The sequence below is a fragment of the Pteronotus mesoamericanus genome, unplaced genomic scaffold, assembly GCF_021234165.1.
Source record: "Pteronotus mesoamericanus isolate MK-2021 breed Mesoamerican mustached bat unplaced genomic scaffold, CSHL_Meso_final contig_46, whole genome shotgun sequence".
Lineage (NCBI taxonomy): Eukaryota > Metazoa > Chordata > Mammalia > Chiroptera > Mormoopidae > Pteronotus > Pteronotus mesoamericanus.
The window spans coordinates 1,914,426-1,926,410 of NW_026555170.1; the positions used below are offsets into that span (position 1 = coordinate 1,914,426).

Below are 11,985 nucleotides of genomic sequence, written 5' to 3' on the forward strand. Positions count from 1 at the left end.
ATACCAAAATCATTTTTTGGTTTTGTCTTTTGGGGTTTTTTTTGTTGTTGTTCCTAGGTTTTATTCAAGAACTCCTACAAAATATGTCACATAAATGAATTTTAATCCTCATCTTCCTCCTCTTCATCCTGTTTTATCTATCTGGAAGTAACGCAATTCGTAACTCTCTTTGCTGTTAGCAGCTACACACAACCCGTCATATAGATTATTCTTCAAATATATTTTAGTGAGATATTTCAAATACCTCTTGGAAAAATGCACCTCAGAAGTTACAGTGATCTTACTCTTGCTTCTTTCAATGATTGCAACCCCTCCACTGAGGTTCCCGGCTTTTCCGTTCACTTTGATTCTCTCCTGAAGGAAGTGCTCAAAATTGATAGCACCCATGATTCCATCTTCTACAGGATGGGTGCAGTAAGGGTGAACTTCAAAACCTGCTTTTTTTGCCCCTCTTCGCCGCAAGCCTTTTCATGGGAGCCATGGCAGCCGCAGAGACAGAAAGGGAGCTGTGCCACCAAAATCATTTGTTAACTGAACTTCGCAATAGGTAGTCCCTTGCCAACCTCAGAAACTTTCCAGCAAGTAGAAATCAAGAGAGCAGGAAATAAGCACATTTTGACCAGCACACATGCATCAGCTCTCTTCTGGGGCTGGCCCTGGACTTGGTCCAGCATACAAGAAAAGGTAGCCCAGAGCCAGAGACAGCCTGGAGGGCACTGATGCCAGACCCTACATGGGCGCTTCACCCTCACAGTCACCCCTTGCACAGGGTGAGGAAGTGCAGACGTACAGCGGTCAGGGCGCATGCCCCAGAAAAGACCAGTGGTGTGGTCAGTTAGGGAAGCTAGGGTTCACGTCCAGCTCTGATTCATCTTTCCCCACATTTCTTCATCTCCAAGGCAATTTTCAAACTGGGATACACACCTGCAGGGGTTCTCAAAGACGCAGCAAGGGGTACAAGGAGTAACTATTTCACAGTGACACCAGTTGTTTTTTTAAAATACGAATTGTTCAGATGCCCATCCATGTGTTCTTTCCTCCAAGCGCTCTGTGCAGTGTGAAACTCCTTTCTCTCCAGCCCTTTTCATTTCCCCTCTGCCACATCACCCCAGAGATCCCACCCATCTCACCCAGAACCTGTAGTACCTCCCAGGGTGCCCAAGTGAGAAGCAAATTAAAACTATTAGTGTCCTCAAAGCCTCATTTAACGAAGGCCCTAAAGACCGCTCATTCTCCTCATTAAGAGATGTTTTTCCAATACAATTTTAGGTTACTATTATCAAAATACATGAAGTGTTTGTTGTACTAATAATACATTTTATACTACTACTAATTATGCAAATTCAATCCAGAAGGAAAATTTTAACTTTTAAAGCTTTATGAACATAGGAAGTGTTTAAAAATTAAATTTCAAATTATACTTTTTTTTTTTTTTTTGCAGTGAAGTTTGATCAATAAAAGATTTTCAGGAATAGAAACATTAGGCCCTGATCGGTGTGACTTGGTTAGGCATTGTCCTGCAAAGCAAAAGGTTGCTGGTTCCATTTCCTGTCAGGGCACATGCCTGGGTTGTGGGGTCAGTCCCTGGTCCCTGGTTAGGGCGCATACCAGAGGCGGATTGATGTTTCTCACATTAATGCTTCTCTTCCTCTCTTCCCACCGCCCCATCCTCCCCCCCATCCCCTCTTGAAAGAGAGAGGGAGGGAGGGAAGGAGGAAGGAGGGAAAACAGAAAGAAAAAGAATATTAGGGTAAGTCCTTTGGGGAAAGTAGAATGGCAATAAAATTTTTGACTATTAAGATCTCACCCCCGCCCTGACTGATGTAGCCCCGTGGGTTGGTTGTCATCCTGCAAAAGTCGCTAGTTTGATTCCCCGTCAGGGCACATGCCTGGGTTGCAAACCAGGTCCCCCTTTGGGGGCATATGAGAGCTAGCCAATTGATTGATATTTCTTTCTCTCTTTCTCTCTCTCATCCCCTGTCTTTGGAAAGAAAAAAAAAAAAATTCCAGCCAAGATGTAGGAAGTGTAGGTAGATACACTTTGCCTCGTTGCACAACCAAAAGAAGGACAACAATAAATTTATAAAATAATAACCAGAATTACCAGAAAAATTGAACTGCATGGAAATCTGACAACCAAGGAGCTAAAAGAAGAAACATTCATCCAGATTGGTAGGAGGGGCAGAGATGGGCAGCCAGGGCCAAGAGGACATGTGGTAAGGCGGTGGCTGGAGGACCAGGCGGATGAGGTGGTGGCTGGCAGTCCCACATTTGCGTGCGAATAAACGGAGGAACAGCTGGGGAGCGGGATAGACCGTGTAATCCAAGGTTCCAGTGTGGGAAAAGAAAGCCTTAAAACCTTTGGAGGTAAAAACCTGTGGGGGCTGTGGCAGCAGGAGAAACTCTCAGCCTCTCAGGAGAGTTCGTTGGAGAGACCCATGGGGTCTTAGAACACACACAAACCCACCCACCTGGGAATCAGCACCAGAAGGACCCAATTTGCTTGTGGGTAGCGGGGGAAGTGACTGAAAGCTGGCCGAGAGCCAAGCAGGTGGCATTGTTCCCTCTCAGACCCCTCCCCCACACAGAACAGCACAACACAGCAATGTGGGTTGCCCTGCTCTGGCGAATACCTAAGGTCTCTGCCCCTCCCAAAGTAACAGGTGCCCTGAGATGAAGAAATATGACCCAAATGAAAGAACAAATTACAACTCCAAAAATAGAACTAAGCAATGAACAGATAGCCTATCAGATACATAGTTCAAAACACTGGTAATCAGGATGCTCACAGGAATGGTTGAGTATGGTTGCAAAATGGAGGAAAAAGTGAAGTCTACACAAAGTGAAATAAAAATATACAGGGAACCAAGAGTAAATGGAAGGAAACCAGGACTCAAATCAATGATTTGGAGCAGAAGGAAGAGATAAACATTCAACCAGAACAGAATGAAGAAACAAGAATTTAAAAAAATGAGGAGAGGCTTGGGACAACTTTAAACAATCCAACATTCAAATCATAGGGGTGCCAGAAAGAGAAGAGGAAGAGGAAGAAATTGAAAACTTACTTGAAAAAAATAACAAAGGAGAACTTCCCCAATCTGGCCAAGGAAATAGACTTCCAGGAGGTCAGGAAGCTCAGAGAGTCCCAAAGAAGCTGGACCCGAGGAAGCACACACCAAGGCACATCATAATGACATTACCCAAGATTAAAGATAAGGAGAGAATCTTAAAGGCAGCAAGAGAAAAGGAGACAGCTACCTACAAAGGAGTTCCCATAAGACTATCAGCTGATTTCTCAAAAGAAACCTTGCAGGCAAGAAGGGGCTGGCAAGAGGTTTTCAAAGTCATGAAAGGCAAGGTTTCTTCTACATCCAACATTACTCTATCCAGCTAAGCTATCATTTAGAATCGAAGGGCAGATAAAGTGCTTCCCAGATAATACAGAGTTAAAGAAGTTCATCATCACCAAGCCCTTATTATATGAAATGTTAAAGGGACTTATCTAAGAAAAAGAAGATTAAAAACTATGAACAGTAAAATGACAACAAACTCACAACTATCAACAACTGACCCTAAAGAAAAAGAAAACTAAGCAAACAACTAGAACAGGAATAGAATCATAGAAATGGAGATCAGAGGGGAGAGGGAGGGAGAAGGATGGGGGAAAAGGTTCAGGGAATAATCAGCATAAGTGGTAGGTACAAAACAGGCAGTGGGGAGGTTAAGACTGGTATAGGATATGGAGAAGCCAAAGAACTTACACGTACGATCCATGGGACAACTGTAATAGCAAGATCAATAAAATATATATATATATATTTTTTTTTAAATCTCATCCTGTTTTTAAATGGACAACAGTGAGGTATATAATCACTGTAGTGTTTAGATTCCATTGGATATATTTAAAAGACTGATATAAATAGCTTTGATTTTGAAATGTCAGTATATACTATACACTAAAGATTATGTCCTTTGCAACTATTTAAAGTCACAATGTAGCCCTGGCTGCTGTGGCTCAGTGGATTGAGCACCAGCCTGTAAACCAAAGGGTCACTAGTTCGATCCCCAGCCAGGGTATATGCCTGAGTTGCGGGCTAGGTCCCCAGCTGGGGGCACCAAGAAGCAACCACACATTGATGCTTCTCTCCCTCTCTTTCTCCCTCCCTTCCCCTCTCTCAAAAAATAGATAAATAACATTTTTTTAAAAAATAAAATAAAATTACAATGAAAAACATTTGTCAGCTTAAAATGTTTGAGGGGTTCTACATAGTCCATGAGCAGAAACTATTCCCAGTTATGGATTTTAGAATCTGGAAAGAACCTGATCGATTACTCCATCTTGATTAGTTTGCAGAAGAGGGTGCTGAGGACCAAGGAGCGTTAGTGGTTTTCCTGAAGTCACACAGTTGGGCCCAGAATGCAAGTGTCCTTGCTTGCTCATTCCTTTCACTACTTTGTGGGTCTCCACTATGCTTTGAAATCCCACCACCAGTTTTGACAAATGAGAAAGGAAGACAAAAAGGGATGGCAAAACAGTTACTGAGTAGCAGGGATTTCACTTAGGTAAGGTGCTCTCTGCTCTGTGGCTCCAGCCACAGTGGTCAGGTTGGGAGGCCGAGTTTTATATGTGGCCGAGGCCAAGGGTAATTGGTTGGAGGACACAACCCAAACTTTCAATGGCTGGGATTCTCCTTCCCCATCACCTAGAAGTGAGCCTAATCTTTCAGTCTCTGAGAGTCCAATTTGGGCCTCCACCATCTCATACAGTACACCCTTATCAGGACACTTGAATGCCGTCTGTTGGCCATGATAATAAACATAGCAAAGAAGGGTCCCCTTTAGATCTGACGTCTTGTGCATTGTACAACCACCATGTACATGTTTTACACAGCAGCCCTGGGGCTAAACTAGCCCCTAAGATCCCCTCCAACTAGACAAGCAGGGGCTGAGCCGAGTCCCTGCGGTGACGGCACCCTGCCGTGGAGAGGCCGGATTGAGCACAGCGCAGTGCACAGCCATGTTGCTGCAAGCTCCGTCGTGGGCCTTTGTGCTCCGATCTGAGAAGGGGGCCTGGACCGCACTAATGATGAGGCAGTCACAGATTTTTTAAATAAATTCCAAGGGTTGCTTAGTTTTATCTTTCTGACACTCTTTCAACCCACCTAAGTTTGTGCTTCGTTTTATTTGAGAAACCTCTGAAAATAGCTTAGATTCTTCCTCCTACCTGCCTACAGCACAGTGTGTGAAATCCAGCTTGTGAATAAATGTTTCACAAAACCTACCCTCTGAGATATGTTGACTCTCTCACTTCCCCTTCTTTAGACATAATGTGGCTTTAAAAGGTCAAGCAGTAAAGAAATCTCAGGAGCCTCAAAAAAAAAACCAAAAACAACAACCTTTTTTTTAATTCCCCTATGTATCAAACAGTAAAGTTGGGGTAGAGTGAGGGTAACTGGCTGACTAAACAGAAACAGGCAGACCCAAGCGGGCTATGCTCAGAGACAACCCTGAACAGCAGGCTTAGCCCTGGGACATGAACTAGAACATCGTTAGGGCTGGGGACACAGGCCTAGAAGGCCAAGGGGACACAAAGCTAATTGGAAAGGACACAGGCTGCAATCCGGACACATACCCGAGGCTGAGACCCTGCTGACGTGGCAGCCCTCTGCCCCGGCCCCTTACTGCCCCCCGCCCCTCTCCCCCGCCTGCCAGCTGCCGACAGGGCTCTGCCCTGTGTCTGCCACACCTGTCACTGCCTGTCCTTGTCCAGGGGGGCCCCATCAGCCCCTCCTCAGCTGCCCAGCAGAGCGAGCGGTTAGTGGGGAGGGGAGGGAACATGGAGCGGGGGCCGGTGGTGGGGGCAGGGCCGGGGGCCAGAGCCCGAATCCGGGCACTGCTGGGCTGCCTGGTAAAGGTGCTGCTCTGGGTGGCCTCTGCCTTGCTGTACTTTGGAAGCGAACAGGCTGCCCGCCTCCTGGGCAGCCCCTGCTTACGGCGCCTGTACCATGCCTGGTTGGCAGCAGTGGTCATCTTTGGGCCTCTTCTGCAATTCCATGTCAACCCTCGGACTATCTTCGCCAGCCACGGCAACTTCTTCAACATGTGAGTCCACTCAAGGCCATGGGTGCCACTCTCTGCACTCTGGGATCCCAGCACCCTACAGGCTTCTGTCCTCCTGCCAGTCTGAACGCTAAAAATAGGCCAGGAGTCTGAGGAGAAGGTCAGAGGAGGGGGAGGGGGCAGCGTTATGGGGGTACAGAGGAAGTCAGGAGCAGGGCTGAAGAGGAAACAGGGACCTTAAAAGGCCGAATGGACCTATAAGTGGATGGGGGTGGGAGTTAGAAGACTCAGGGAATAGACAGCCAGTGATGAAATGGAGAACTGGGAACAGCGGTGATGGGAACACTGACCCAATGGGGAGATGGGGCTGAGGGGTCTCAGTAGCCTCCCCTCTTCTCTGCCCACAGAAAGTTTGTGAATTCGGCATGGGGCTGGACATGCACCTTCCTGGGGGGCTTCGTGTTGCTGGTGGTGTTCCTGGCTACACGGAGCGTGGCTGTAACTGCCCGGCACCTGAGCCGACTGGTGGTGGGGGCGGCTGTATGGCGGGGGGCTGGCCGGGCCTTCCTGCTCATTGAGGACCTGACCGGCTCCTGTTTCGAGCCTCTGCCCCAGGGCCTGCTGCTCCACGAGCTGCCTGACCGCCGCAGCTGTCTGGCAGCTGGCCACCAGTGGCGGGGCTACACGGTCTCCTCCCACACCTTCCTGCTCACCTTCTGCTGCCTGCTCATGGCCGAGGAAGCGGCAGTGTTCGCCAAGTACCTGGCTCATGGGCTGCCGGCTGGAGCACCCCTGCGCCTCGTCTTCCTGCTCAACGTGCTGTTACTAGGCCTCTGGAACTTCCTGCTACTCTGTACCGTCATCTATTTCCACCAGTATACTCACAAGGTGGTGGGTGCCGCAGTGGGCACCTTTGCCTGGTACCTCACCTACGGTAGCTGGTATCATCAGCCCTGGTCTCCAGGGAGCCCAGGCCATGGGCTCTTCCCTCGCCCCCACTCCAGCCGCAAGCATAACTGAAAGAAATAAAGGCACATCAGGCCTGGCTCTGGCCCCTCTCATCATTTGGTTGGGGGACCTAGGAAGGGTGGGACGGGTAAAAAGAGGCTGGTGGTCACCGAGGTTCTTCAGCCTTTCCTTGCTGTCATCAACCTTGAGCGCTTGATGGTCATTTCTCCTGCTGTCCTTTCCATCTCCTAGTCCTTGCCGACTTTGAGCTCTCTGAAGCTCCGATATCAAGGAATGGCACTGCTAAGGCAGGTAATGAATGGTCCTTAGGTATGGGCAGCATCCCCACTGAGCAGGTGCTCCATCTCCAGCCTGGTTGATTCCTTTTCCCTGCCTCTTTCACTGAATCCTACCTCTGCTTCCCTCAGGGGCCTGACTATCTATCTAGAAACCCTTCCTACCCCATCTTCCCCGTAGGGGTCCATGTGCACTTATTTTTTTTTAACAGATGTTTACTGAACCAAGCATACTTCCATATCATGTGAGTAAGGAAGACAAGGTTTTTGCTGCTTGGGGGCTTATGGGTTACTGGGGAAGCAGATGATAAACTCAAATACAATAGCAAACACTTGTATTGTGCTTACTCTGTGCCAGGCACCAGTTCTTTATATAAATTAACACAGTTAGCCCTCACAGCAACAACACTATGAAGTGTCTCCATTGAAGAGCTGTGAAAACTGAGGCACAAGGTAAGTAACCTGTTCACAGCTAGTAAATATCAGAGTCAGGATTATAAACACAGGCACTCTGAGACCATTATCTGTCTTTAAACCAGGGATCAGCAAATTACAGCCCTCCTGTGGCCAGTTTTTGTATGGCCAGATTGCTAAGAATGGTTCTTATATTTTTTAATGGTTGAAAAAAAATTAAAGAATATTTCATGATATGTGAAACTTACATGAAATTCCAATTGCAGTGTCCATAAATAAAGTTTTTTTGGATCCTAGCCACACTAATTAATTTAGATATAGCAACTTACCTGCTACAATGGCAGAGTTGAGTACTGTAGTTGCTACAGACACTATATGGCCCAGATAGCCAAAAATTTTATCTGGCCTTTTACAGAAGTTTGCCAACCCCTTGTTTAAACCACACTATCCTCAGAAGACAAACTGACTGATACCAGAGGTAAGTGCTACGAAGGTACTAAAACAAGCTGCTTAGTAAACAAGAGACTTGGAGGAAGATACTTTTTAAAGGATAATGGAAAGAGCTCTCTTAAGAAGAGACATTTGAGCTGAGAATGGAACACCAATATAACACAGGGGAAGAGTGTGTCAGGGGAAGGGATTAGCCAAGGCAAATGCCTTGAGACAGTAATGAATGTGACACTGACAACAAATGAAAAGCCAGGTATTTTCAAGTGTAATGAAAGCCGGAGAAAGCAGTGTAGCAGTGAAGCAGATTGGCAGCAGATGCCAGGCTGTCCAGGCAGGTCTTTGGATTTCAGGGGAGCCCTTTGGATTTCATTCTCAGGTCAACAGGAAACTGAGACACAGTCCCAAGCAAGAAAGAGCCAGATCCTGCTGCTGTGTGGATAGCAGGTTACAGAGGAATGGAGTGCCCAGCAAGGGTCAGGAGAGAGCTGACTGACGCCTGGGTTGGCTTGGGGCCAGCAATTGAATGTCACTGCGTGGACCAGAGGACACCCAGGGGCTGGAGTCCAGGGCCCTAGACTGGCAGGGCTAGGGACGGTAGGCCAGGTTTGCTCCACAGAGGAGGAAAGATGGAAGACCACCGGAAAAGGCGTATTACCGTCCCAGGCCCAGTGAGTGAAGAAGAGGGCCAGTGCGGAGTCAGGACGCAGAGGTGCGGGGGGGGCGGGGGGGGCGGGCGGGGGGAGCCGGGGGTACGAGGGGTAGTGCAGAGGCGGGCACTGGCCGGGTGAAAGGTCTACGGGCCTGCAGAAGCCGAGAGGTGAGAATCGGAATGCAGGGAGGGCAGGAGTGGAAAGAAGGCAGGAAAAGTAGGCGGAGAAGGGGGAGGAAGGAGGAGGCGGGGCGTCGAGAACCGAGGGGCTCGCGGAGGACCTCAGTAAAAACGCTCCGCTCGGGCTCTAGGGGGAGCCCCGCCGGAGCCTCCTTCCCCTGCTCCACCCCCCAGCACTCCGCCCCCCACCCCCTTCTTTCGGGTCTGTCCCCGCCTCCTCCAGTGCCTCCACTCCCCGCTAGTCAGGAAAGCCCTGCCGGTTGCGCGCGCTGCTTTCGCTTTCCCTTCTCCGTGCCCAGTCTTCGCTCCTCGTGAGGCGCTCGGGCCCCCGCCCCAGCCATGGCCATGCTCAGGGTCCAGCCTGAAGCCCAAGCCAAGGTGAGCGCTGCGGGTTCGAGGAAGGGCCCATCAGGGAGGCGTGGCGCCGAAAAGCTGAGGACGTAGGTGATCCACCTTCCAGCTCCCCGACACTTGTCGAGGTCAGTCCTCGAGCCCAAGTGAGCCTCCATGCAGGGAGCACCGGAGCTCCGAGGAGACCGGCGAGGTTCGGCTGCCGGGAGAGAGGAGGCGGCCGGGGTTCATCGGGGTGAGGTGAAGCGGAGAGCTAGCGTGGAGGGGAAGTCCGCTGGCCCGGCGCCGGGCCCACACACAGAGGGAATGCGGCACCTGCCTTACTACCTCATTGCCTTTCCCACCGGGAGGGCCGCCGAGGCCCACCCCACAGGGTATTCCGTCCATGTCCGGTCGCAGAAGGCTCTTACACCTCTCCTTACACAGCCCAGGAGACCCGAGGGATCTGTTCTCACCTGAACTACTCGCCCTTTGCAGCCAAAAATGTCCTCATCCCCCAAACCCAGTCCCACGGGGATCCGCTCCGCTGTTCCCCAGACCAGACCCTACACAACCCTAAGGGAACAGTACCCAAATGAACTGGCCATAAAGCCAGGTGTCTGAAGGGCTGCCTGTGTCCCACAGGTGGATGTGTTCCGTGAAGACCTGTGTACCAAGGTAAGACTCGCCCCAACAGCACCCCATCTCCACTGCTCAGCCCTTTCTTGCTGGGCAGCATCAGCCCTGCTTCACTGCCTAGAAAGGGCACTTGATTCTGACACCTATCTCCCCGCCCCCGCCCCACAGACCGAGAACCTGCTTGGGAGCTATTTCCCCAAGAAGATTTCTGAGTTGGATGCATTTTTAAAGGTATTGGGGTTGGGCAAGGAGCTAGAGAGTAGAGGCCAAAGGGGAATCTGGGGACCATGAGAGTGAGGAGGTGAGAGGGATGCCCTTGCCTCCAGCACTCCTCCTACTCTGCCAGGAGCCAGCTCTCAACGAAGCCAACCTGAGCAATCTGAAGGCCCCATTGGACATCCCTGTGCCTGATCCAGTGAAGGAGAAAGAGAAGGAGGAGCGGAAGAAACAGCAGGAGGCAAGCCAGGAAGAGCTGGGAGGAGGGTGTCATCCACGGGAAAATTAGCCTTAGACCTGACTCCCAAGAGCACTTCTTTCCCTGCAGAAGGAAGACAAGGATGAAAAGAAGAAAGAAGATGAAGACAAAGGTACCACTCTGGTGGGAAGGGACTTGAGTCTTATCTTCCAGGAGCTCTTTTTGAAGGATTCCTCTTCCCCACCCCTCACTCAGTCCCAGCCATGTGACTAACCTATTGGCCACTCTCTAGGTCCTCCCTGTGGCCCAGTGAACTGCAACGAGAAGATCGTGATCCTTCTCCAGCGCTTAAAGCCTGAGATCAAGGATGTCATTGAGCAGCTTAACCTGGTGAGCCCTCCCACTTCACTTCTACCCCCAGGCCATAGGTCAAACCCTTTGTCTTCCTTGTTCCCTGCCATTTAAGGCATGGCACCTGCCAGGTCTTAGTAGGAGAGGGCACAGCACATGAAGGCAGAGGTTTAAGCTCTGGGCCTCAGGATGGACCTAGCATCCTGAGTGGACAGGAAGCAAGGAAGGACAGGAACTTGGTAATTGGGTTGAAGGCTGATGTGGCTTTGATGCTATTCCCTCCTGCCAGGTCACCACCTGGTTGCAGCTGCAGATACCTCGGATTGAGGATGGAAACAACTTTGGAGTGGCTGTCCAGGTTAGAGTGCTGCCTCACTGCCCCAGTCTTCTTACCTCTCTAGTCCATGCTGTTTTCCACTTTCTCCATTGCATTCTTTCCCCAGGAGAAGGTGTTTGAGCTGATGACTGCCCTTCACACCAAGCTGGAAGGATTCCACAGTCAAATCTCCAAGTGAGTGTCTGCCCAACTGCACCCACATGCACATCCCGCCTTGGCTTGGACAGAGGCCTGGGCTCACCCCTTCTCCCACTGCACGCCCTTCTATTTCCCACAGGTATTTCTCTGAGCGAGGCGATGCCGTGGCCAAAGCAGCCAAGCAGCCACATGTGGTAGGTGAGATCCACAGGGTGCATGCTGGGGGGAAGGACACGTAGGAAGTTGGCCCTGACCCAGGTCTCCCACAGGGTGATTATCGGCAGCTGGTGCACGAGCTGGATGAGGCAGAGTATCGGGACATTCGGCTGATGGTCATGGAGATCCGAAATGCTTATGTGAGGAGGAGAGGATGGGGCGAGGGTGGGCAGAAGCAACGTTCCCAGGCCACCCATCCCCTGACCCTGCAGGCTGGGGGTAAAGGGTGACAAAGCTCAGTCTCTCTACAAGATTAAAAATGGGGCACAGAGCCACTGGGGGCTTATGGGTGATTCCCTCTCCTCCCTGGCCTTGTAGGCTGTGTTATATGACATCATCCTGAAGAACTTTGAGAAGCTCAAGAAGCCCAGGGGAGAAACAAAGGGAATGATCTATTGAAAGCCTCCTCTCACACTCTGGTGGGTCCAATAGAGAACGTCCTGTCTTTGACAGGGAACTCCAGATTTTGTCCTCCCTTCAGCCTTTTGAGGTTTCTCCCTCATTTTGTCTCTCAGGCACAATAAATATAGTCGTAACGGTTATCCATGAGCTCAAGTCTCTT

The 11,985-nt window shown here is 50.1% G+C and overlaps 2 protein-coding genes and 1 pseudogene across 3 annotated transcripts; 2 read left to right on the plus strand and 1 right to left on the minus strand.

The window, feature by feature from the left end:
- Positions 1-101: 101 nt before the first annotated feature.
- On the minus strand, positions 102-481 carry LOC129074055 (60S ribosomal protein L22-like; annotated as a pseudogene).
- A 5,355-nt stretch (positions 482-5,836) lies between these two features.
- Positions 5,837-7,090, plus strand: FITM1 (fat storage inducing transmembrane protein 1). Its single transcript, XM_054577851.1, has 2 exons — positions 5,837-6,102; positions 6,468-7,090. The coding sequence occupies exons 1-2, from the start codon at positions 5,837-5,839 to the stop codon at positions 7,078-7,080; spliced, it is 879 nt and encodes a 292-aa protein (XP_054433826.1). The 3' UTR covers positions 7,081-7,090.
- Positions 7,091-8,739: 1,649 nt separating this feature from the next.
- On the plus strand, positions 8,740-11,965 carry PSME1 (proteasome activator subunit 1). 2 transcript variants are annotated; one of them, XM_054577852.1, is made up of 11 exons: positions 8,740-8,836; positions 9,973-10,005; positions 10,135-10,197; positions 10,313-10,423; positions 10,511-10,553; positions 10,674-10,771; positions 11,022-11,090; positions 11,176-11,243; positions 11,347-11,401; positions 11,477-11,563; positions 11,742-11,965. In XM_054577852.1, the coding sequence occupies exons 1-11, from the start codon at positions 8,795-8,797 to the stop codon at positions 11,820-11,822; spliced, it is 750 nt and encodes a 249-aa protein (XP_054433827.1). In that variant the 5' UTR covers positions 8,740-8,794; the 3' UTR covers positions 11,823-11,965. The 2 variants fall into 2 exon arrangements, with proteins under 2 accessions (XP_054433827.1, XP_054433828.1); XM_054577853.1 differs by lacking the exon at positions 8,740-8,836 and adding an exon at positions 9,225-9,375.
- Positions 11,966-11,985: the final 20 nt, after the last annotated feature.

Coding starts and splice junctions, on each gene's coding strand:
- FITM1 (XM_054577851.1), top strand. CDS start 5,837: ATGGAGCGGGGGCCGGTGGTGGGGGCAGGGCCGGGGGCCAGAGCCCGA. Junction 6,103..6,467: donor CACGGCAACTTCTTCAACAT/GTGAGTCCACTC, acceptor CTCTGCCCACAG/AAAGTTTGTGAATTCGGCAT.
- PSME1 (XM_054577852.1), top strand. CDS start 8,795: ATGGAAGACCACCGGAAAAGGCGTATTACCGTCCCAGGCCCA. Junction 10,424..10,510: donor AGCGGAAGAAACAGCAGGAG/GCAAGCCAGGAA, acceptor CTTTCCCTGCAG/AAGGAAGACAAGGATGAAAA. Junction 10,772..11,021: donor TCATTGAGCAGCTTAACCTG/GTGAGCCCTCCC, acceptor CCCTCCTGCCAG/GTCACCACCTGGTTGCAGCT.